Genomic DNA, 23730 nt, shown 5'->3' on the forward strand with positions numbered 1-23730 from the left:
GGCGAGGAATAAAGAACAAGGACAAGGACAAGGAACAAGAGTAAGAACAAGGATGAGGACAAGGACAAGGACAAGGACAAGGACAAGGACAAGGACAAGGACAAGGACAAGGACAAGGACGGGGACAAGGACGGGGACAAGGGCTGCTCACAGATGAGTCATTCCCTGTGATTAAAAAGGGCTCCTGGTTTTTTCCCTATGAAGGAGCAGTGGGAAGCTGCCAGGGAACACAACCCCTGTCACAGCTGCAGGGATCCTGCCGGGATGAGCAGCACGGGAAGAACTCCAGGAGCGGATCCAGCAAAATTCCCATTAAAAAAAAAAAAAAAAAACAAAACTAAAAAATATCAACAAGATGGGAAGAAAGCGCCACTCCTGGGATGAGGGGTGTGGAGGGTGCAGCATCCCTGATGAAAGACCTGGGAAGTTTGGGAATGTGGTGGATGAAGGAGGTTGGGAATTCTGGGGTGATGATTATTGAGGGATCTGTTTGGGGGGCCCAATGTCACAAAGTGTCCAGCCCTAGAGACGGGGACAGTGACATTTCCAGGATCACCTGGACTTCCATTCCCACCCTCACTGGGATATCCAGAGGAATTCCCAGCTCGCCCCACACCCCTCAGCTCAGCACCATTCCCATTTCTCCCTCCTGCTCCAACTCTTCCAGCAGCCATTCCCAAACCAAACCTGGTTCCAACCATGAGGAAACCCGGAGCTACTCAGTAATTGGACCCTTTATTTGGCATAAAAACCCAAAAATGCTGATTTTTATTACATTTTTTTTGGAAATCCCAGTAATGAGCCATTCCCTGGTGAGCTGGGGCAGTGCCAGGATGGGAAGAGCAGAGCCAGGGAATGTGAGTGAGGAGAAATAAATACATTTGGCCTTTTGTAAAGGCAGTTTTGGCCTGTTTCAGTTGGGATTTCTCCCTGTCCAGCCTCCAGCGAGGGTTTGTGAGGAGCCAGAGGAGCCTGGAGCTCCAGGAGGGGCGGGAAGGGCTGGGAAAAGGGGAGGGAGGGAAGCTCCCAGAATGGGAATGGGTTGGACTGGAAGGGGCCTAAAACTCCAATTTTAGGATTTCCAATGATCCCATCCCATGGGCAGGGACATTTCCACCATCCCAGGTTTTCCCAGCCTGGCCTTGGACACTCCCAGGGACGGAGCAGCCCTGGATTCTCTGGGAATTCCATCCCAGCCCCTCCCCACCCTCCAGGGAGGAATTCCTTCCCAAATCCCGCCGCACGTCCCCACACGGGTTTGTGACACTCAGGTGTGTCCCCACAGCTCTCAGGGAGGGACGAGGTGGCTCCCGTTGCCATGGGAACGGTGGCACCGCCAGCGCGGGCTCTGCCGCCCACCCGGAATGTCCCCAGTGGGAAAAATGTCCCCGAGCAGAGCTCCGGGGGAAGGGAGGCAAAACACGGCTGGAGTGAGGGGATCCCTGGGGCGGTGACACCCCCGCGAGGGTGACGGTGACACCTCATTGTCCTCTGTGACAGTGACATCCCACTGTCCCCCGTGACAATGACACCCTTGTGATGGTGACAGTGACATCCCACTGTCCCCTGTGACAATGACACCCCTGTGATGGTGACAGTGACATCCCACTGTCCCCTGTGATGGTGACAATGACACCCCCATCATGGTGACAGTGACATCCCACTGTCCCCTGTGACAATGACACCCCTGTGATGGTGACAGTGACATCCCATGGCCCCTGTGACAGTGACACTCCACATTTTCCATTAAAAATTCCCCCATATTATCCATAAAAATCTCCCATGTTATCCATAAAAGAAACCCCTCATTATCCATAAAAAACCCTCATTATCCATAAAAACCCCTCAAAAAACCCCCAATGTTACATAAAAAATCCCATGTTATCCATAAAAACCCCCATGTTATCCGTTAAAATTCCCTCATGTTATCCATAAAACCCCTCATGTAATCCGTAAAAAACTGCCAGGTAATCCATTAAAAAATCCCATGTTATCCATAAAAATCTCCCATGTTATCCATAAAAAACCCTCATTGTCCATAAAAAATATCCCATGTTATCCATACAAATCCCCACATTATCTATAAACCCCCCTCAAAAATCCCATGTTTTCCATTAAAAAATCCCATGTTCTCCATAAAAAACCCTCATTATCCATAAAAAAATCCCATGTTATCCATAAAAAAATCTCATGTTATCCATTAAAAATCCCATGTTTTCCATTAAAAAAATCCCATGTTCTCCATAAAAAAAACCCCATAAATGGGAGACCCCACCAGGTGTGCTCATCCTGGAATTGCTTCCCAAGCTGGATGTGAATTTGTCTGGGATGAGGGAAGGATAAATCCCGACACATTCCCAGCGCTGGCCTGGTTTTTATGGGATCGGCCCTGATTTATGGGCAGCTTTTATGGCAGCCATAAAGCAGCCCCAAAATGCAGGGAATAAAGGGAGCGGAGGAACATTTCCCACCCCTGGATCGTGGAAATTCCAGAGGATTCCAAGATCTGTCCAGGGGGACAAGCAGGAGGTGGGAATTTGGGGAGGCTGCTGGGATTTGGGGTTGCGGTTAAAAACGGGATTTGGGAAGGGGTGAAAAGGTGGGGAATTCTTGGAATGTGGGAAGGGAGAGAGACAGCCCTGAATTCCGAGCTCTGGATTTGGGAATTCACCTCCAGCTTGGGAAAGGGGATGGGATCCCATTCCCATCCCTGCCCCAGGAGTGGCCTTGGCTCACCCCAAATTTATGGGAATTAAATTTGGGATGGGGGAGCAGAGTTAAAAATGGGATCTGGGATGCCTGCAGGTTCCTCCATCCATGGGGTTTTCCTGATCCAGAAGGGAATCAAAGGTGCTGGAGCCCTTTGTTCATCCAGGTCTGGTAGAGCTGAGCTTGGCTGAGCCTGGCTTAACCCCCTAAATCCCGTGGTTCTCCTGGAAAATTCCTCAGGGCAGCTCCAGAGGAGCTCACCTCGTGTCCTAAGGGATAAAAGAACGGGAATGTCACAACCCCAGGAGTGTGAGAGGGAAAAACCCACTCCAGGCTCCGAGCTTTTATTTTTTCCCGATTCCAAGGAACATTTTTAACCCTTTCCCAGGGAATATTCTCCAGGCGGATCCCGGAGCTGGCCGGGGAGAAGTGCTGGCGCAGCAGGGAGGATAAATCAGAGCCATCTCGGCTGCAATCCCACGCAATTAAAACCTGGATCGGGATGTGCTCGGCAGCCTGAGGAGCATCTCGGGAGCCTCAGGAATTACTCAGCCTCTGCAGCAGCGCGGCAGGAGCCGGGCGAGGCCGGATGGGGCACGGGCACGGCTCCGGGACACCTGGGAGCGGCTTCTCCATCCCCCGGGAATGCCTGGAGCGGCGGGCACGGGCACGAAACCCACCTGGAAGTGCTTTTCCAGGAGTTCCACAGGGCCTTTCACGGACACGGGGGAAATTTCAAGCGGCATTTCCCTGCCAGCCCTACAGCACAGGGGGCTGCAAACCAACCCCTGCTCCAGGTACCCCCAGCCCTGGCAGCGGGCATGGGCACCAAATCCACCTGGAAGGGCTTTCCCAGCCCACCGGGAGCTCCTCAGCACTTTCCACAGGATGCTAACTGGATTTGGGAAAAATAAATGGGAATTTCCTCGTATGAGCCAGCTCCGATTTTTCCTTTTGCTGTTGGAGAATCCTGGAGGGGCCGGTGCAGCTGAGTCCCCCCGAGCCCGGGGACGCTCTGCAAAGCCGGGCAGCGACGCTAAACCCGAGCCCAGCTCCCGCTCGGCGCCTGCAGAAGGGCTGTGCCGAGGGGGGGCGGGCAGCGGCCGGGCAGGGACTCGATGCCATTGAAGCGCTGCCAATTAAATCAGGTCACTCCGAGCTCTCTGCGAGCTCTCCTCGGCGTGTGCGGGCCCCGCTCCAGCGCCGAGCTCCAGCCACGAGCTCCAGCCCTGATCCAGCCCCCAGGCCCTAATTCCAACCCCGAGATCCAGCCCTGATCCAGCCCCCAGGCCCTAATTCCAACCCTGAGATCCAGCCCCGAGCTCCAGCCCTGATCCAGCCCCTAGCCCCGCTCCAGCCCCGAATTCCAGTCCCGAGCTCCAGCCCCGAGTTCCAGCCCTGATCCAGCCCCCAGCCCAGCTCCAGCCTCGAATTCCAACCCCGAGCTCCAGCCCCGAGTTCCAGCCCTGATCCAGCCCCCAGGCCCTAATTCCAACCCCGAGATCCAGCCCCGAGTTCCAGCCCTGATCCAGCCCCCAGGCCCTAATTCCAACCCCGAGATCCAGCCCCGAGTTCCAGCCCTGATCCAGCCCCAAGGCCCTAATTCCAACCCCGAGATCCAGCCCTGATCCAGCCCCCAGGCCCTAATTCCAACCCCGAGATCCAGCCCTGATCCAGCCCCAAGGCCCTAATTCCAACCCCGAGATCCAGCCCTGATCCAGCCCCCAGGCCCTAATTCCAACCCCGAGATCCAGCCCCGATCCAGCCCCTAGTCCCACTCCAGCCTCGCATTCCAACCCCGAGATCCAGCCCCGAGTTCCAGCCCTGATCCAGCCCCCAGCCCCACTCCAACCCCGCTCCAGCCCCGTTCCAGCCGCAAATTCCAACCCTGATTCAGCCCCAACCCCGATTCAGCCCCAACTCCGCTCCCACCCCGAGCTCCGGCCCCGCTCCAGCCCCGCTCCGGTTCCTCCCCGGCCCCAGCCCCGGGCGGTGGCCCTGCGACAGAGCCAAGCCCCCGGCTCCTGTCGCCAAGCCGAGCGTGAAAGGGGGGCTCGATGGCCGCTGTCACCGCCCCCCTCCCGGGGGCCCTCTGTCACTCCCCGGAGATGGGAAAGGCTTCTCTGGGATGAAAAAGAAAGCTGGGGGTGCTGTGCTGTCCCCACCCCAAATCCTGCCCTTGTCGGAGCCCCACAGCTGCCGGTGACAGGTGGTTGTCCCCATGTCACGCTGGGTGGGGTCTGCACCCCGCTCTGGGTGACACGGCTGCGACCCCAGCTCTCTCCAGAGCAAAAGGCAGATTTCCTCCAGGCTTTTGCCAGGTTAAGGGTCCCTGAACAACCCTTTTGGGGAAAACGAGGCCCTGGCAGCGTGTCCTGCGTGGGGACCGAGCCGGGAAACCCCGCGGGGTGGCCGCGCTGTCCCCGCGGGGAGGGACACGGCGCTGTCCTGAGGGATGCGCGGCCGCATCTTTGGAAATGCCGAGAAATCCCGGGGGGCGAAGATTTGGGACACAAATCCCAAATCCACCGAGTGCCCCCTTCCCCTCCCACCCACCCTGGGCGACCCCCGGCTGCGGGGAGGGGACGGCGGTGGCGCAGCGGGAGCGCTGCGGATCTCGAGGGCCGGGTCGGCATTCCCGGGAGAGCCTTCATCCCTCGGGATCATCCCCCGGGAGAGGCCGCGGGCGCTGCCAGAGCCGCAGGGGTTAAGGCAGGAGCTGCCTCGGGTGGGTGGCACGTCGTGGCGACAAGGCTGGAGTGAGGAGGAGGAGGATTGGGGAGGGAGGGGAGAAGGGAGGAGAGGGAGGAGGAGGAGGAGGAGGAGAAGGAGGGGGAGCGGGGACTGTGCGGCTGCGAAGGCGCCGGGCGAGCGAAGGGTGAGGAGCTCTCGCCGCCGCCTCCCGCCCAGAGGGTCAGCGTGGCCGGAGGGTCCTGCTGGCCCTGTCCCCGTCCTAAGCGACAAGGACGGACCCCGCCAGCGGTGACAGCTCCGGAGCCGCCCGGCCTTTTGTCTGCCAGCCGAGCCAGATGTGCGGGCAGCTGTGGCGGGGGGTGGCAGGCGGTGACAGCGGCGCCGGGGGACGGGGACAGACTCGGAGGGTGAGTTGGGGGCCACGGCCGTGGTTCGGGTTTTGGGCCGGGGGTGACTTTGGGGGGGCTGCTGCGCTCTGCAGCAGCGAGCCGGCGCCTCGGCAGCTCGCTCGGGGTTGTTTTTTTCCCTTCCCAGAGCTTCGCTTTCCCTGCTCGATGCTGGATTTGAGCAGAAACGGTGCGTTTGGAAATAAACGGGGTGGGGGAAAAAACCCAGGGAATGGAGGGAGAGCGGCGCTCCGGGAGGGGATGAAGGGACGGGAGGCAGGCGGGGATGGCATTCCCGCTCCTGGGAACTCCTCCGGGATCCAGCGATGCTCGGCCCGGCGCGGCTGGGAACGGGGGTGACGGCGGCGGGGCCGGGGGTGATGCGCTGGTCACGGAGCCGCCGGCGGGGCTGGAATCCAGCGATGCTGCCAGGATGCGATCCAGGCGGGAGCGGCGCTTCCCGGGCATTAACCCCTCGGTGCCCGAGAGACGCGGAAAATGTGACGGGAGGGACGTCGGGTGTGAAATAGAGGAACAACGCCGTCCTTGGGGCTCCCGCCCAGCCCTCCTCCACCTGCTCGGCCACCCCAGGGAGGGGACAGCCAGCCGAGGAGGGGGGGACAGCAAAGGTGGTGGCAAAGGACGCGTCGGGAACAGCCGCGGTGTCGTTTTGGTGTCATTTTAATGTCATTTTCCTGCTTTCTGTGCCGGTGCCGTGTTTACCTCCCCCCGCTGCCCAGCCCTGCCCCTCCCCGCCGCGGCGGCTCCCGCCCGCAGTGCCCGGGTCCCTGTGCCAGCGCCCAGCCCTGCCCGGGGCCGTGCCCAGCCCTGCCCGGGGCCGTGCCCAGCCAGCCCGGGGCCGTGCCCAGCCAGCCCGGAGAGCCCCGGGGTGATCCCGGGAGCCGCTCCGGGAAAGGGCTCGGGGCCGGCAGGGACCCCGCGCTCCGTGCGAGGCTGAGCCAGCGCTGCCCTCGCCTCTCCCAGCGCTCAGCCCGGCCCTGGCTTCTCCCAGAGCCTGGAAAAGGGGGTTGGAGGTCCCCAGGAGGAGCGGGAGAAGCCCTGGACGCGCAGGGCTGGTCCCAGTGAGAGCCCGGAGAGGCGTGCGGGGGCCGGGAGGAGCCCCCGGGAGCGGCGATCCCGGGGATGCTGTGGCTGGATCTGCAGGTGGGCGCTGCCATCGGGATCCGCTTCCTCCAGCCCGGATGTGCCAAGGCTGGCAGCTCCGGAGCCACGCGCGGGTGTCACCTCTGTCCCCTCCTGTGTCCCCTGCGTGTCCCCTCCCTGTCGCCTCCTCGGGACGCGGCGCTGGTGCCGAGCCAGGACCCAGCCCTGCGCTCCCCGGAGCCCCGATCCCGCAGCCTGGGTGCGGGCAGAGCCCCTGGAAAAGCTGGGATGGGAATGGCTCATCCCTGCCTCCCTCATCCCGAGCCTGCGGCGGCGGGAGGTGGCTCAGGACAAGATTCCCTGTCCTGGGGATTGTCCTGGGATGTCCCTCAGGTCACTCCAGGGACACGGGGCAGCATCTCCCGGCTCCAGCCCTGGCTCCCTGTGCCAGAGGATCCTGATCCCGCCCTGCTGAGGCTTTTCCTGGCATTCCCGGCTCTCTGTGTCCCCTCTGCGGGCAGTGGGAGCGGCTTTGTCACCTGCTGGCACCGCTGGAAGTGGCAGAGCAGGATCGGGATCTGAGGGCCGGGCTCGGCCTCTGCTCCTCGGCCGTTCCCAACCCTTCCCTTTATCTGGGATCTCTCTTCCCATTCCCAACCCTTTTCTTTGGCTGGGATCTCTCCCCATTCCCAACCTTTCCCTTTATCTCGGATCTCTCTTCCCATTCCCAACCATTTTCTTTGGCTGGGATCTCTCCCCATTCCCAACCTTTCCCTTTATCTCGGATCTCTCTTCCCATTCCCAACCCTTTTCTTTGGCTGGGATCTCTCCCCATTCCCAACCTTTCCCTTTATCTGGGATCTCTCTTCCCATTCCCAACCCTTTTATCTGGGATCTCTCTTCCCATTCCCAACCCTTTTCTTTGGCTGGGATCTCTCCCCATTCCCAACCTTTCCCTTTATCTCGGATCTCTTCCCATTCCCAACCTTTCCCTTTATCTGGGATCTCTCTTTCCAATCCCAACCCTTCCCCTTTAGCTGGGATCTCTCTTCTCATCCACAGAGGAAAACCGGGAGCTGAGCCGTGCCCAGAGCCCCGGCAGAGCCCGTGGGATCCCTCTGGCACAGGGAAAAGGGCCGGGAATTCTGCAGGACCCCGATCCAACCCCATCCCGACCCCATCCCGACGCCATCCAGCCTCAGCGGGGCTGTGCAGCTGCAGGAATTCGCTTTTCCCAAAACCGCGGGCGTTGAGCTGGAATTGTCCCCTCGGGGGTTCAGAGGAGCTGTTCCCATCCCCATGGAATCTCAGATTCCCTCGGAATTCCGATCCCAGAGGTGGAGCAGCGCTCCTGCCACCCAGCCCAGCCACGGCTCCTTCTCCTGAAGCCCAGGGATCATCCTGCTCCAGCTTCCAGCTGGAAAACACTTTTGGGATGTGATCCTGGATTTCCTGGCTAGGACAGGGATTGGGGAGAGGTTGGGAATGTCACCTGTGCAGGTGAATCCCAAACACGAGGCTCTGCCCCTTTATTCCCAGATTTCCTCCTGGATCACCCTGGTCATTAATGCCTCTTCCCTTCCCTGGGAGATTCCATGGGATAACATTCCCGATGTCCCAAAAGGACACAAAAATTCATCATCAACCCCCCCTTTTGCTCCCAAATCCCTTTTCCAGGACAGGAAGGAGCTGTTCCCACTGTCCATTCCCAATCCCAAGGTTCCAGCCCCTGGAATGAGGGCTGGGATCTCTCTGTCCCTCCCGTGACTTTGGATTTATGGGATTATTCCCAAGGGAACAATTCCCGCCCAGCTCAGAATCCCAATCCCAGCTGCTGCCTCCTGCCAGGGCACCGGAAAGCAGGAAAATGGGATGAGTCCAAAACTCCTGAAATTTGGGGGCATTCCCTGTGGATAAAGCCCCACACTGGGATTTTTGGGGTGGAATTTTGGGATCAGGATCGCTGCTCCTGAGTCGGGGGATAAACCCGGATAAACCTGGCAACTTCCAGCATCCATTCACGCAGGACCCAGGCAGCCTCTGGAATTCCCAGCAGCATTCCAGGCCACCCATTCATTTATGGAAGGCTTTGGAAAAGGCGGATCCAGCGGCTGAGTTTTAGGATTTTTTGGGAAAATCGCCTCGGGAGCCCTTGCTGTCCCCTCTCCATCCAGCCAGGAGCTCTCGGGGATCATTTCCATGAAAATTCCCACAGATTCCAAGGTGGGAGAGGGGCTGGAAAACCCCGGCCCCTCTCCAAGCGCTGGCAGTGGGAGCTGTTTGCAAACACTCGGGAAAAGCAGGAATCATGCGGCGGCTCCGCTCGGAGAGCGATCCCGGCTAACAAATAAATATGGGAAAAATTGGGATCCGTTCCCAGACAATTCACAAAGGCCTTAATTGGGACTGAAGTCTGGGGCTCTTCTCACCCAGACTGGATCCATAAATTATTCGGGATAAATTCTTTGGGATAAATTATTCACCAGCGCTGCTTGGGATTAAGGCGGCGTTTTCCCCTCCACGAATGATCCTGGATCTTCCTGACCCTCTCCAGGCTCCAGAGTCTCCCAATTTCTGTTAAAATCCCATTTTTGAATGGAATTTAGGACGATCCCAACAAAAATGATCAATCTTAGGTGAAATTTGAGGGTTGGTGCTTTTGTCCTTCCCGTGGCCAAAATGGGGAGGATCCAGGCTGGGGAAAAAAAAAAAAATGGATTTTGGGGAAGAGAGAGGATTTAACAAGGAATTTTAAATGAGGAATTTGGAATCAGCAGGAAAAGGGGTTTTGCATCTTAACCATCTTTTCCCAAAGGAGCAGAGCAGCCGGCTCCAGATCTTTTTTAGGAAGGAAAAGAAGCAGCTTTGCTTCCCTGATTCCCAGCAGGACCTTTGGGAATAATGAGGAGGAAAAAAAGCATTAAAAATATAAATTCCACCTGGAAAAGGGGGGGGGGGGGAAAGGGGGATTTTTCCTATTTATGATCCATTAAAAATGCACCAATTCGGTCTGTGCCAGAAGCTTTTCCAAAGCTTTTCCATCGTGCGGTTGATCCTTACATTCCAAGGAATATTTTGGCTGCTCCAAGCGGCGTTTGACACCTCATCAAAGCCTCTCCCTCGCCTGGAAATCCCAAAAAAAATAAAGGAAATAGGGCAGAGGCTTTGATCCCGATTTGCAAATTGCTGCGGAGCCGCGCTTTTCCCAGGAATGTTTGGATTCCCATGGAAAATTCTGAGCTCGCTCCCATTTCTGAGTCACTTTTCCCAACTCCCACGAGCTCCCGGGATTGGTTGTCCCAATCCTGGCTCTGGGAAGCTCCGGCATTCCTGAATTCCCGGAGTTTGGTGGGATTCATCCCTTTGGAAGCGCTCAGGGGTAGGATCAGGGTCAGTCCTTCAGAATTCCAGGTTCCTGAATTTCCATCCACACTGAAATCACCCGCTGGAATTCCCTTTCCATGGAATTCCTGTTAAAAAGGGGGATTTCAGGGGCATTTTCCAGGTGTTTTTACGGCTCTTTAATAATTCCTTGGCTCCTTTTTTCCCAGGAAAATCCTCCTGGGAAGTGCTGCTTCCTTGGGCAGGGTTGTCCTCCCTGGCTTGGCCATGGATTTTCCCAGTTTTCCTGGAATTCCCAAGATGCTGAAAAGATGGGAGAGCGGGAATTTCTCCTGCTGTGCCCACACTCGTGTTGGGAAACGGATTGGGAGATGGATTTTGGAAGTGGATTTGGAGATGGATTTGGGAGATGGATTTTGGAAATGGATTTGGGAGATGGATTTGGGAGAAGGATTAGGAAAAGGGATTTGGAAAAGGGATTTGGGGGATGCATTTGGGAGATGGTTTTGGTTCCATCAGCAGCCCTTGAGGTCCGTGGGGACAGGGATCAGCTTTTCCTGCTGCATTTCCCAGGTTTTCCTGCTTCCTGTTGTAGAATCCCTGGATACGGAGGGGTTTTTCCATGGGAATGCGGGGGATGAGCAGCTGGGATGTTCCAAAGCTTTTCCTTCCTGCTCCAGGGCTATTCCAGCTCCAGCTCCAGACCCAGCGGTGTTTGAGCTCACCCTGGCTCATCCCAGTTTTCCTCCATGGATTAATTCCCTTTTCCCTCCTCTCCCAGCGCTCAGTGATTTTATTCCAGATGAGCTGGAAATGGAATTTACCGGGAATCAGGGAGGGTTTTTCCACCCGGTGGGCGCAGGGGGGATGCGCAGGATCCACATCCCGCTGGAAAATCCCTCTGTGGGAGCGCCGGGAGAGGCTCAGCCCCCAAAATTCCATAAAAACAGCGCTGCTCCGTCCCCTCCCCAACTCCCCGAGCCTTTCCCGGCGCTCCCAGAGGGATTTGCCTCCATCCCACGGATCCGCTCCGTGCCCGGGGAGGGGGTGAGGCAGCCCCGGAGCCGTGCCTGGCAGTTGCCATGGCAACCGTAGGTTTTCCTTAGGATTCCTAATGACTCCTTGGCATCCGCGCCGATCCACGGCTTTTTTTTTTTTGGGATGCTGGAGGTTGTTCCCCTTCCTTGGATCTGCTTGAAAAGCTTGGATTTGATCTTTTCCCGTTTTTTTTATCTGCTGGAGCGTCCCTCCTTTCCGCCCTGACCTGAGGCCAGCAATTCCAGACTTGGAATTTGTCGGGAATTGGGAGCTGGGCCACCTCGGGCTGTCCCCTGCCAGCAGGAGCTTGTGTCCTTGTGGAATTCCAGAGTCTTCGTGGAATTCCAGAGTCCTCGTGGAATTCCAGAGGCATCCCGGCCCTGGAGCAGCGGCTGTGGGATCCATGGATCCCCAGGGTGGGATCAGCTCTCCCAGGAGAATCCCAGATCCTGCAGGCACGGCTGGGATGTGTCACTCCAGGCCTTTCTGGCATCCAAGGAGGCCGGAATGCTCCAGGAGAAAACCAGGGAGAGGTTTCCCTGGGATTGGGAATGGCTCTGATCCCACGGCGCTCCCACAGGTGCCACCCTGAGCCGGAATTCCGTGGGAGCAGCCCTGGGGGTCTCCCTGCTCTCTGTGACCCCATCCTAGTGCCCATTCCCAACTCTGCAATTCCCTGGAATCGCTGCCCCATCCCTGCCTCCCTTTCCTCCAGGAGGAGCAGATTCATCCATGGATGGAGAGGCAAAAAAGCTGGAAGGGCTTGGCGGAGTCAAATTCCTGGTTCTCCAGGGAAATTCCTTCTTCTCCAGCCAGATTCCCAGTTCTCCAACGAGATTCCCAGTTCTTCAATGAGATTCCCAGTTCTCCAACAAGATTCCTGGTTCTCCAGCCAGATTCCCAGTTTTCCAGTGAGATTCCCAGTTCTCCAACGAGATTCCCAATTCTCCAGCCTCTTCCCTGTGCAGCATTCCCGCCTGCAGCAACAGCACTGAGCCGCAGGAATATTTTTCCCAACCACAAGAATATTTTTCCCAACCGCAGGAACCGCTGGAGAAACAACAGGAGGGGGTTCCGTTTTAATCACAGCCAGGGAATCATTCCCATTTTTTTCCACTTCCAATAACCTGGATTTCCGCTCCCGGCCCTCCCTCCCTGCCTGGGGAAGCTGAAGGAGCCTGGATTTATCCCTCCGGAGGGAATCCCACACGCTGCAGGAATATTTCTTCCCAAAATACCCCGAGGGGCCGCGCACCCGGCCATTCCCAGCCTCTGGATCTGGGGGCTGGGAGGTTTTGCCCCCAGTCCAGGATCCTGGAATGTCGGGAGCCGCCTTCTCCAGCTGGAAAATCGCTGATTGCTTGGGATGCGCTCCCCGGCCTCTGTGTCCTTTGAATCCCACAATTCACTGAAAACCACGAGGATTTGGGAGCTCAAATCCTTTGGCATTCCCGGGAGCTCAAATCCTTTGGCTTTCCCGGGAGCTCAAATCCTTTGGCTTTCCCAGAAGCTCAAATCCTTTGGCTTTCCCGGGAGCTCAAATCCTTTGACATTCCCGGACATTCCTGTCCCCATCCCGCTGCCCTTGGAGGAAAAAGGGCAAGGGGGGAGGTTTGGGGGGGGCTGCTCTGCAAATGAGGCGGCATTAATGAGGAATTAATTATCAATCATTCCCCATCCGCTGGGAAGGTCACCGGGAATGACAGAGCAGCGTCCCTGCTGTGCCCTGCATGGAGCAGCGCTGCTTTCATGGAATTCTGGGGGGCTGAGCCTTTCCCCGGGCTCCCGGAGAGGGATTTTCCAGCGGGATGTGGATCCTGAGCCTTTCCCCTGCACTCACAGGATGGAAAAACCCGGCCTGATCCCAGCAAAATCCCACAGCTCCTTCAGGGAATGGGATGGGATGGGATGGGATGGGATGGGATGGGATGGGATGGGATGGGATGGGGATCCTGGTGTTTCCCACCTGTCGGAACACGACACGAAATGACGACGCGGACACTGCTGCTCTCCAGGTGAACCAAAAAGAGAGACCTTTATTTCCTGACTCCAACATTTGTAGTTTTCCAAAAGTGACAGTGGATTGGAGGGTGACAGTGCCACCTCTCCAATGACACTGGGCACACCAAGAGTCCATCAGTTCTCTCCTCCTCCATGAAAGAATGCGAAACAGAAGTTGTTTACAGAACTGTGTGTGAGAAAGTTTGTTACAGGAATGCAAACATCAGAAGGCTTAGCAAAGTCTTACAAAATCAGGGTGACCCCCACCAGGTGAGATCCACTGCCTGATCCACTCCCGATCCATTCCCAATCCACTCCCGATCCATTCCCAATCCACTCCCGATCCATTCCCAATCCATTCCTAATCCATTCCTGATCCATTCTCGATCCATTTCCAATTCATGCCCGATCCATGCCCAATCCATTTCTGATCCATTCCTGATCCTTGCCTGATCCATTCCCGATCGATTCCCAATCCATGCCCGATCCATTCCTGATCCTTGCCTGATCCATTCCCGATCCATGTCCAATCCATTCCCAATCCATTCCCGATCCATGCCCAATCCATGCCCGATCCATTCCTGATCCATTCCCGATCCATGTCCAATCCATTCCCAATCCATGCCCGATCCATTCCTGATCCATTCCCGATCCATGTCCAATCCATTCCCAATCCATTCCCAATCCATGCCCGATCCATTCCTGATCCATTCCCGATCCATGTCCAATCCATTCCCGATCCACTCCCAATCCATTCCCGATCCATGCCCGATCCAGGCCCGATCCAGGCCCCACCTGGGAGCGAGCACAATTAACTCCCCCAATCTGCGGAGCCATCAGAACAATTAACGCTCACAAATTGCAATTGTCATCTCGCTCTGATTTTAATTTGCCCTAACGAAGGCTGAGTGATTCCGTCGCGCTCCTGCTCCCTCGGCCCCTCTGGCATCCCCGGCCCTTTTCCCGGGAATTTCACCGGGAATTCCCGGTGGGTTCCGGATCCCAGCGCTGATAAAAGTTTAATTTAAGGGTTGTGTCCGTGCATGTCACAGCCTGCCACCCCGGCTGCCTGCCCTTTGCCACCAAACCTCCCTGGATGCTCCGGGAATCCTGAACTTCCTCTGGGATTCCCAGGGCATCCCAAACCTCCCTGGATGCTCAGGGAATCCCAAACCTCGATGCTCAGGGAATCCCAAACCTCCCTGGATGCTCAGGGAATCCTGAACTTTTTCTGGGATTCTCAGGGCATCCCAAACCTCCCTGGATGCTCAGGGAATCCCAAATCTCTCTGGAATGCTTGAGGAATCTCAAATCCCTCTGGGATGTACAGGGAATCTTGGATCTCTCTGGGTGCTCAGGGAATCCTGGATTTCTCTGGGATGCTCAACTTTTCCTGGGGTGCTCAGGGCACCCCAAACCTCTCTGGATGCTCAGGGAATCTCGGATTTCTCTGGGACGCTCAGGGAATTCCAAACTTTTCCTGGGGTGCTTAGGGCATCCCAAACCTCTCTGGGACTCTCAGGGAATCCTGGATCTCTCTGTGGGAATGCTGGGGGCTCCCAGCTCCCCACAGTTCCCAGTGCAGTGACGGGAGCAGCGCTGATCACAGAATTTCCCAAAATCTGGAAGCAAATTCCATTTGGAAGCTTTCCCTGGAACGCTCAGTGACGGCGTTGAGCGGCTGAAGGGCTCTAAATTATCCCTCAGGAAGGAGGATCCTGGGGATGGCTTGGGAAATACGAGGCAGGAGCAGCTGGGAAGGGCGTGGGGCGGGAGGGGAATGTTTGGGATATTCTGGGAATGCACCTGCGACCTCTCCTGCCTGGATGGGAAGGGGCTGGATCGGGAAATTCCACGGAAGCAGCCCCGTGTGGGAGGGAAAACGAGCCAAGGCTCGGCAAATCACCAAAAAAGAAAGAGATGGCGGGGTGATAAACACCCCAAAATCAGCTTTTTTTTCTCTTTCCCCATCCCCTTTCTGCCTGGAATGTTCTTATTTGCTGTTGGAAATGTGGGATTTGGGAGCGGGGATCCGCAGGCACAGCCAGAGTTCAGCTCATGCTGCAGCCTGGAGCTGCTGCCAGGCGCTGGAGCTGCTCCCAAAAACGCAGAGAGCTGCAGCCCAGCGCGGCTCTGGGTGTAAAAAAACCTGGATTTTCCAGAGGGAAGGACGATCCAGCTGAAATTCCACCTCCCCGGTCCCGGATTTCTCCAGGGGCAGAGCTCAGCCAGTTTTATCCCCACGGAATTTGGGCAGTTCCAAACGCTCCAGGTTAACCCTGAGGCTCAGGGATAAAATGAGACGGCCCTGGGCTGAAAATCATGGATTTGAGGTTTCCTGGTTGAAAATCACGGATTTGAGGCTTCCGGGCTGAAAATCAGGAATATCTTCCTGGTTGAAAATCATGGGTTTGAGGCTTCCTGGTTGAAAATCATGGATTGGAGGCTCCCTGGTTGAAAATCATGGATTGGAGGCTTCCCACATCCCGGAAGGTGTCACACGCACGGGACAAAGCTGTCACCTCTGGGGTTTGTGCCACCCAGAGGCAGCTCCTGCAGGGACGGGGAGGGATGATCCTCATGGATTTCACTCCTGGATGTCACTCCTGACCCTGGCCGTGGTCTGGGATGTCCCAGGAGGAGCTGGAAGCCACCCCAGGAGCTGTCACTGTCCCCAGGAGTGCCCGCCCCTCTCCAGCACTGCTCCCGGCTGAGGCCTTGCTCCCGATTTTTCCAAGCAGAGGAGGGAGAAAGGTTTGGAAAATCCCTGGGGATGTTTCCCAGCAGGAATGAACCAAAACCAGCAGGAAAGGCTGAACTCCAAAAGCTGAATTTTGGAGACGGGACTCAGCCCAGGGTCTGAGCATCTCCTCAGCCTCCAAAGCTCCCTTGGGATGGGATGTGTGATCCCTAGGGAACGACCGTGGCATCCAAGCCCCTCTGGAATGTGCAGTTTGCAGCCGGGAGGGCCAAATTTGGCCCCTTTTCCAGGCTGGAGGCTGAGCCTGGATCGGGGAAGCCACAGGAACCTGTGGGAGCGTTTGGAGGGGGGAAACCATGAGCAAAACGACAATTCCAGAGGTGAGACAACAATTCCAGAGGCAAAACAACAATTCCAGAGGCAAAACAACAATTCCAGAGGTGAGAGAACAATTCTAGAGCCGAGACAACAACTCCAAAAGCATAACGACAATTCCAGAACCGAGACAATAATTCCAGAGCCCAGACAACAATCCCAGAGCCTGGCAGCGCCGGGATGAGCGCACCAGGCTGATTTCCCAGCCCTCCTCATTAAAATCCAGCCGGGGAGAGGCAGAGAAGCAGCGAGATAAGAGATAAGAGGCGGCTGCTGCCCCCGGGCTCCCGAGCCGGAGCCAAGCTCTTCGCTGCCTCCGGCTGCGTTTTTATCTCCCGGCTGCCTCCCAGACAAGCAGGAATAACAGGGATCACGTTTTCGCCCTCCCTGCCCGGGGAGATGCAGGAGGATGGGGAGGAAAAAAAAAAATCCCATCCCTGTGCACAAAACAAGGATTAAGTGAGGAGAGAAATCGCTGGAAAAGGGAGTTTGGAGCGGATTCTGCCCATCCTGGGTGCTCCAAACCCTGCCCAGCCTGGCCTTGGACACTTCCAGGGTGGGGAAAGTTCTCGTGGGGAAGGATTTCTTCCCAAAATCCCATCTAAACGCACCCTCCTTCCGCTGGGAAAAGCTCCAAGGAAATGCTTCCAAAGCTGCTTTTCCCGAGCAAAAATCCCAGCTCAGACCTCGGCAGGGACTTTGCCAGGTGTTCCCCGACTCGTGGAAATGGTTTTTAGGGAATAACATCCTAAAATGGCAGCTGGAGGCTGCTGTGAGGGACACAGGATGGCACACGCTGGGGACATGTGTGGGGACATGGCGTCACCCTCGGGGCTGGTGTTGGGTTTTGGGGAGTGAAGCTGCTGGAAAGGGGGGGGTGGGAATGGCCTGGTATCCCAGGAAAATCTTCCCATCGCAGGAACAGCCTCGTAATTCCAGGAGAACTCTCGTATTCCAGGAAGAGCCTGGTATCCCAGGAACATCTTCCCATCCCAGGAAAACCTTCCCCTCCCAGGAAAATTCTCCCATCCCAGGAACAGCCTCGGATCTCAGGAAAACCCTCACATCCCAGGAAAACTTTCATATTCCAGGAACATCTTCCCATCCCAGGAACAGCCTCGTATCCCGGGAAAAACTCTCATATTCCAAGAAAACTCGTATATCCCAGGAAAACCCTCCCACCCCAGGAAGAGCCTCGCATCCCAGAAAAACCCTCCCAACGCAGCAACATCCGCCTCGGGAACACCCACCCCGCAACTGCTGAGCTCCAAAACCCCCCGGAATTTCTGAAAACGCCCCAAAATCCCGAGGTTTTCCCTGTGGCAGCTCCTCAATCCCATCTCCCATCTCCAGCCCGGGGTTCCGGCAGCTCGGGGTTTCCATGGAGCCGCGGCGGCCGCGGGGCTCAGCCCGGGCATACAGATGAGGGGCGAGGGGGGGCGGTTGCCACGGTGCCGGCGACATTCGGGGCCCTTTGTCCCCTCATTTATTTCTCCTTTGTCCCCTCATTTATTTTCTCCTTTGTCCCTTCATTTCTCCTAAGTCCCTTCATTTATTTCTCCTTTTCCCCCTGTATTTCTCCTTTATCCTTTTTCATTTCTCCTTTTTGTCTCTTCATTTCTCTTTTCTCGCTTTCTTTTCTCCTTTTTTTCTTGTACTTCTCCTTTTTTTTTTTCTTGTATTTCTCCTTTTTTTTCTTGTATTTCTCCTTTTTTTCTTGTATTTTTCCTTTTTATCTTGTATTTCTCCTTCATCCTGTTTTATTTCTTCTTCTTCTTCCCCTGCATTTCTCCTTCATCCCTTTTTATTTCTTCTCCTTCCCTTCCTTTCCCTGCTCGTTTCCCCTGCCATCGCAGGAACAGCCTCGTAATTCCAGGAGAACTCTCATATTCCAGGAAGAGCCTGGTATCCCAGGAACCTCCCTGGGATATTCCTGGGGAATACACCAGGAATATTCCCCAGGAACCAGGGAGATTCCTGGGGAACCTCCCAGGAATCTCCCTGCCGAGGTTCCAGCCGGGAGATTCTCCCGGGAAGGAGGCACCGTTCCCACGCCGGGGTTTGCTCCCAGTTGAGAGACGCTGGGGAGCCCCAGTTCCTTGTTTCAGTTGGATTTTGGGATGAAATCCCTCCCTGGGAGGAGCTGGGATGGAATTCCCAGAGAATCCGTGGCTGCTCCATCTCTGGAAGTGTCCCAGGCCAGGTGGGAACACCCTGAGATCATGGAGAAGCTGAAGAAGATGGAGTGGCTGGAAAAGCCAGGAAAGATGGAGAAGCTGGGGAGATTGGAGAAGCTGGGGAAGCCAGGGAAGATGGAAAAACTGGAGACCCGAGAGAAGCTGGAGAAAATGGGGAAAACGGAGAAACCAGAGAAGCTGCGGGAGATGGATAATCCAGAGAAGATGGAGAAGCTGGGGAAAATGGGGAATCCAGAGACAATGGAGGATCCATGGACAATGGAGAAGCTGGGGAAAATGGGGAATCCAGAGACGATGGAGAATCCACGGACAATGGAGAAGCTGGGGAAAATGGGGAATCCAGAGACGATGGAGAATCCATGGACAATGGAGAAGCTGGGGAAATGGGGAATCCAGAGACGATGGAGAATCCATGGACAATGGAGAAGCTGGGAAAATGGGGAATCCAGAGACGATGGAGAATCCATGGACAATGGAGAAGCTGGGAAAATGGGGAATCCAGAGACGATGGAGAATCCATGGACAGTAGAGAAGCTGGGGAAATGGGGAATCCAGAGAAAATGGAGAAGCTGGGGGATCCAAAGATGGAGGAGCTGAGGAATCCAGGGAATGCAGAGAAGATGGAGAAGCTGGAAAAGCTGGAGAGCAGCGCTGGGCTCAGCTCGCTCCAAGATCTCCCCCAGCAAAGCCTCGGGAGCCGCCATCCCTCGGGAACGGCACTCGGGACCAGCAGCGACAGCGGGCAGGGCCACCCTGTCCCCACCGGGCTGGAGGTGCCACCACCCCTGCAGGCATTCCAGGAGCTGCTTCCCAGGCAGAGCAGGATCAGCCCCATCCTTTCCCAGGATTTTCCCCCCTCAGCAGGGACCACTGACTGCTAAGGCCCTTCCTTTTCTCCCAGTTTGCTCTTTTCCATGAATTTTAGTCCCAAGTTCTCCCAAATCCACCGTTTTCCCTCAAGTTCCCATCCCAGGACTCCCACAAACCCCTGGACTATCCCATATCCAAGATTTCTCCCAGCCATCCATGCTGCAACCCTGCCCTGTGCTGGGAAAAACGGGATAAAATCCAATTATGGATGAAACCAGAAGAGCTGGGGGGGTTTCCCTGGAAAACCAGGGTTGGAACCAGGAGCCTCTTCCAGCCTTTCCTTCCCACCTCGAAGAAAATAAATAAACCGCCCCCAAATTCCTCCGCAATATTTTGTTTTAAGGAGAAAAGATTCCCGAGATATTTGAACAGCTGGAGACTTTTATAGACCCGAAAACGCCGGAGCACTTAAAAGGAAAGGTGTGGATCCATCAGAGGGAAGCGGGAATCGATGGGTCCATCCTTTCCTTTCATGCTGGGTCTGCGGGAGCTGCTTTAAAAGCAGCGGGGAAGGAGGGAAAAGAGCGGGATCGATCCAGGAGGAGCCGATGTGGAATAAACTCGGCTCAGGAGCCCTTTCCGGGGACAGCACAGTGGGGATAAAACTGAAACTTTGCTTTTCCCACTCTTTTAATGGTTTCTTTTTGGTTTTTTTCCCTGCTGGGTGAGAGGCTTTTAAGGGAAAAAAAGGTTGGATTGGGGTCAGCGTGGGGTGGGAGAGCAGGAGGAAATGGAATCAAAGGCTGGACTGGGAGAGGGGCAGGAGATGCTGGGGGGTTCAAACCCATCCCAGATCCCCCTGAGAATTCCTGATGTCTGGGGGATGTTTTTCCCTAAGGAATATCCCACTGGAGGGCTGCAAATGGGGCTGGAGCTCCTGGATGGGGGAATTTGGAGCTGGGGAGGATGAGGAGCAGGGAGCAGAGCCTGCAGGAAGATTATTTCCATGGATGGTTATTTCCATGGATGATTATTCCCATGGATGATTATTCCCATGGAAAATTCTTCTGCTCAGCCACAGATCCAGGGCCTGCTGGGCAGATTCCATGGGATAATTCCACCAGATTTTGGTGGATGAGAGGGCACGGAAAATGCCATGGATATAAAATGGAATTCATGGATTTGTTTTGGGGATCCTGGGAAGATTCCATGGGATAATTCCACTCAGATCCCGTGGGATGGGAGAACACAGTTCAATCATGGACATAAAATGGAATTTATGGATTTGTTTGGAGGGTCCTGGGCAGATTCCATGGGATAATTCCATCCAGATTCTCTGGGACGAGAGGGCACAGAAAATGCTATGGATGTTAAACAGAATTCATGGATTTGCTGGGCAGTTCTGAGGGCACTGGGGGTGCCGGGCAGGGTCCTGGGGGTGCCATCCTCAGGTTTTTACCTCCCCAACCTGTCCCTTGTCCCTGCCCCTTGTTCCCCATTAACCCAACTTTGCTGTTTTTCCAGGAATGACCTCGAGGAGGAGCCCGGAAGATGCAGCCGAGCACGGGAACTCCTTTAGGGAGGAAGAGGAGGCCCAGCTCTGACTGAAGTGCTCCCAGCGCTTTGAGCTCCCATTTTGGGGGTGCCAGGCAGGGGCCGACGCTTCCAGGGGCTCGCATGGAGCATCTCCCCCGACGGGCGCCGTCCCCACCTCGCCGTCACCGCTGTCACCCCGTGGCCAGCTCTGGATGCTCCCTGTGACCTGCTCCAGCCCAAAATGAGAGGCCTCCAGCCCAGCTGCCTCCTGCTGTGCGTGGTGGCCGCCAGCGCCATGCCCACGGTGCCCTGGCGGGTGGCGTGTCCCCCGCGCTGCGTGTGCCAGATCCGGCCCTGGTACACGCCCCGCTCCGCCTACCGCGAGGCGGCCACGGTGGACTGCAACGACCTCTTCATCACCTCGGTGCCCCCGGAGCTGCCCGAGGGCACCCAGACCCTGCTGCTGCAGAGCAACAACATCGCCAGGCTGGAGCAGGGCGAGCTGGGCTACCTGCGGAACCTGTCGGAGCTGGACCTGTCGCAGAACAGCTTCTCCGACGTCTGGGATTTCGGGCTCAGGAACATGCCCCAGCTGCTCAGCCTGCACCTGGAGGAGAACCAGCTCTCCGAGCTGCCCGACAGCAGCTTCCCGGGCTTGGGGAACCTTCAGGAGCTCTACCTGAACCACAACCGGCTCCGCAGCATCGCCCCCCGCGCCTTTGCCGGCCTGGGCAGCCTCCTGCGGCTCCACCTCAACTCCAACCTGCTGAGGACGCTGGACAGCCGCTGGTTCCAGATGCTGCCCAGCCTGGAGATCCTCATGGTCGGGGGGAACAAGGTGGACGCCATCCTGGACATGAATTTCCGGCCCCTGGGCAACCTGCGGAGTTTGGTGCTGGCCGGGATGCAGCTGCGGGAGATCTCGGATTACGCCCTGGAAGGGCTGAGGAGCCTGGAGAGCCTGTCCTTCTACGACAACAAGCTGGCAGATGTCCCCAAGAGGGCTCTGCAGCAGGTGCCCAGCCTGAAATTCCTGGATCTGAACAAGAACCCGCTGCAGAGGGTCAAGCAGAGCGACTTCACCAACATGCTGCACCTCAAGGAGCTGGGCCTCAACAACATGGACGAGCTGGTGTCCATCGACCAGTTCGCCCTCATCAACCTCCCCGAGCTGACCAAGCTGGACGTCACCAACAACCCCAAGCTGTCCTTCATCCACCCCAAGGCCTTCCAGCACCTTCCGCAGCTGGAGACGCTGATGCTCAACAACAACGCCCTAAGTGCCTTGCACCGGCAGACGGTGGAGTCGCTGCCCAACCTGCAGGAGATCAGCATCCACGGCAACCCGCTGCGCTGCGACTGCGTCATCCGCTGGGTCAACAGCACCCGGCCCCGCGTGCGCTTCATCGAGCCCCAGTCCACGCTCTGCGCCGAGCCCCCCGACCTCCAGCGCCGCCACATCCGCGATGTCCCTTTCCGGGAGATGACGGAGCAGTGCCTGCCGCTCATCTCCGCCCGCAGCATCCCGGCGCGCCTGGAGGCCGAGGTTGGCGACGACGTGGCCCTGCACTGCCGGGCGCTGGCGGAGCCGGAGCCGGAGATTTACTGGGTGACGCCAGCCGGGGCGAAGCTGCTGCCGTTCGGGGACGACGGGAAGTTCAAGGTGCACTCGGAGGGGACGCTGGAGATCCGCGGGATCGCGGCGCGCGAGGCCGGGCTCTACACGTGCGTGGCTCACAACCTGCTGGGCGCCGACACGCGCGGCGTCCGCGTGCTGGTCAACCGCTCCTTCCCGCTGGGCCAGGCCGAGCTGGAGCTGCTGGTGGTGGACGTCCAGCCCCACCACGTGCTGCTGGCCTGGCGGCCGTGCCTCAACGCCGTCTCCTTCAACCTCACCTGGGCCAGCTCGGTGCTGGGCTCGCGGCTGGGCGCGGCGCGGATCCCGGCGGGCACCCACAGCTTCAACATCACCCGGCTGCGCCCCGACACCGAGTACCGGGCGTGTCTGCACGTCACCTTGGTGGCATCGCCGGGCAGGGTGGCCTGCGTGACCACCAGGACTAAAGAGGCCACCCAGGGGACGCCGTGGGGACAGGGGACGCTGGTGACGGCGCTGCTGCTGTGCCTGCTGCTGCTGGGGGTGGCGGCACGTGCCGGATCCCGGCGGGAATCGCTCCGTGGGGCCGGGGCTGTGCGTGTGGTTTATCCCGTGCAGCCCCGGGGACACCTCCTGGCCGTGGAGGTGCAGGCGGCACCTCTGGAGTGCTGAGGGAGGATGGATTTTGGGGGTTCAGCGGGGTTTTGGGGTGGGTGGGGAGGGGGGAAAGGGTTTTTTACCAAAAAAAAAGACAGACGGTGGGAAAAAACGGGATTTCGTGGACATGACCTTGAGGAACCTCAGGATCCACATGGGAGAGGAGCCTCTGGTGGTCCTGGATCCCTGTGGAGGGGCTGGATTTGGCCATGGATCCCAAAAAAACCCCGCTGGGAAGATGGGAGGGGACGGAGAACTCTGTGGGGACAATGCCCCGAGTGGGTGAAGAGCCATAAAAGGAACCCCAAACCTGCGTCCCCCTGGCACCAGGGACACCCCAGAGGTGTCACCTCCCTCGCTGGACAGTCCCTGCTTTGGAAATACAAAAAAACCCTAAAAAACCCCTAAAAAAAAAAAGATGATTCTTCCTTTGGGATCTGTGTGGGGTCTGGGGTTTCTTTTTTGGGGTTTTTCTGAGCCTTGGGATCATCAAACAGAGCAACCCCAGTGTCGCCTCCCTTGCTGGACAGTCTCTGCTTTGGAAATACAAGAAAAACCTAAAACCCCCTGAAACAAAAAGGT

The 23730-nt window shown here is 56.9% G+C and overlaps 1 protein-coding gene across 2 annotated transcripts; it reads left to right on the top strand.

Moving 5' to 3' along the window:
• The first annotated feature begins 5299 nt into the window (after positions 1-5299).
• Positions 5300-23727, top strand: LRRN2 (leucine rich repeat neuronal 2). Of its 2 annotated transcripts, none has more exons than XM_038162243.1 (2): positions 5300-5437; positions 20883-23727. In XM_038162243.1, exon 2 carries the CDS (start codon positions 21136-21138, stop codon positions 23161-23163), a length of 2028 nt encoding a protein of 675 aa, XP_038018171.1. In that variant the 5' UTR covers positions 5300-5437; positions 20883-21135; the 3' UTR covers positions 23164-23727. The 2 variants fall into 2 exon arrangements, with proteins under 2 accessions (XP_038018171.1, XP_038018170.1); XM_038162242.1 differs by lacking the exon at positions 5300-5437 and adding an exon at positions 5524-5810.
• Positions 23728-23730: the final 3 nt, after the last annotated feature.

The sequence above is a fragment of the Motacilla alba genome, chromosome 26 (genome assembly GCF_015832195.1).
Source record: "Motacilla alba alba isolate MOTALB_02 chromosome 26, Motacilla_alba_V1.0_pri, whole genome shotgun sequence".
NCBI lineage: Eukaryota > Metazoa > Chordata > Aves > Passeriformes > Motacillidae > Motacilla > Motacilla alba.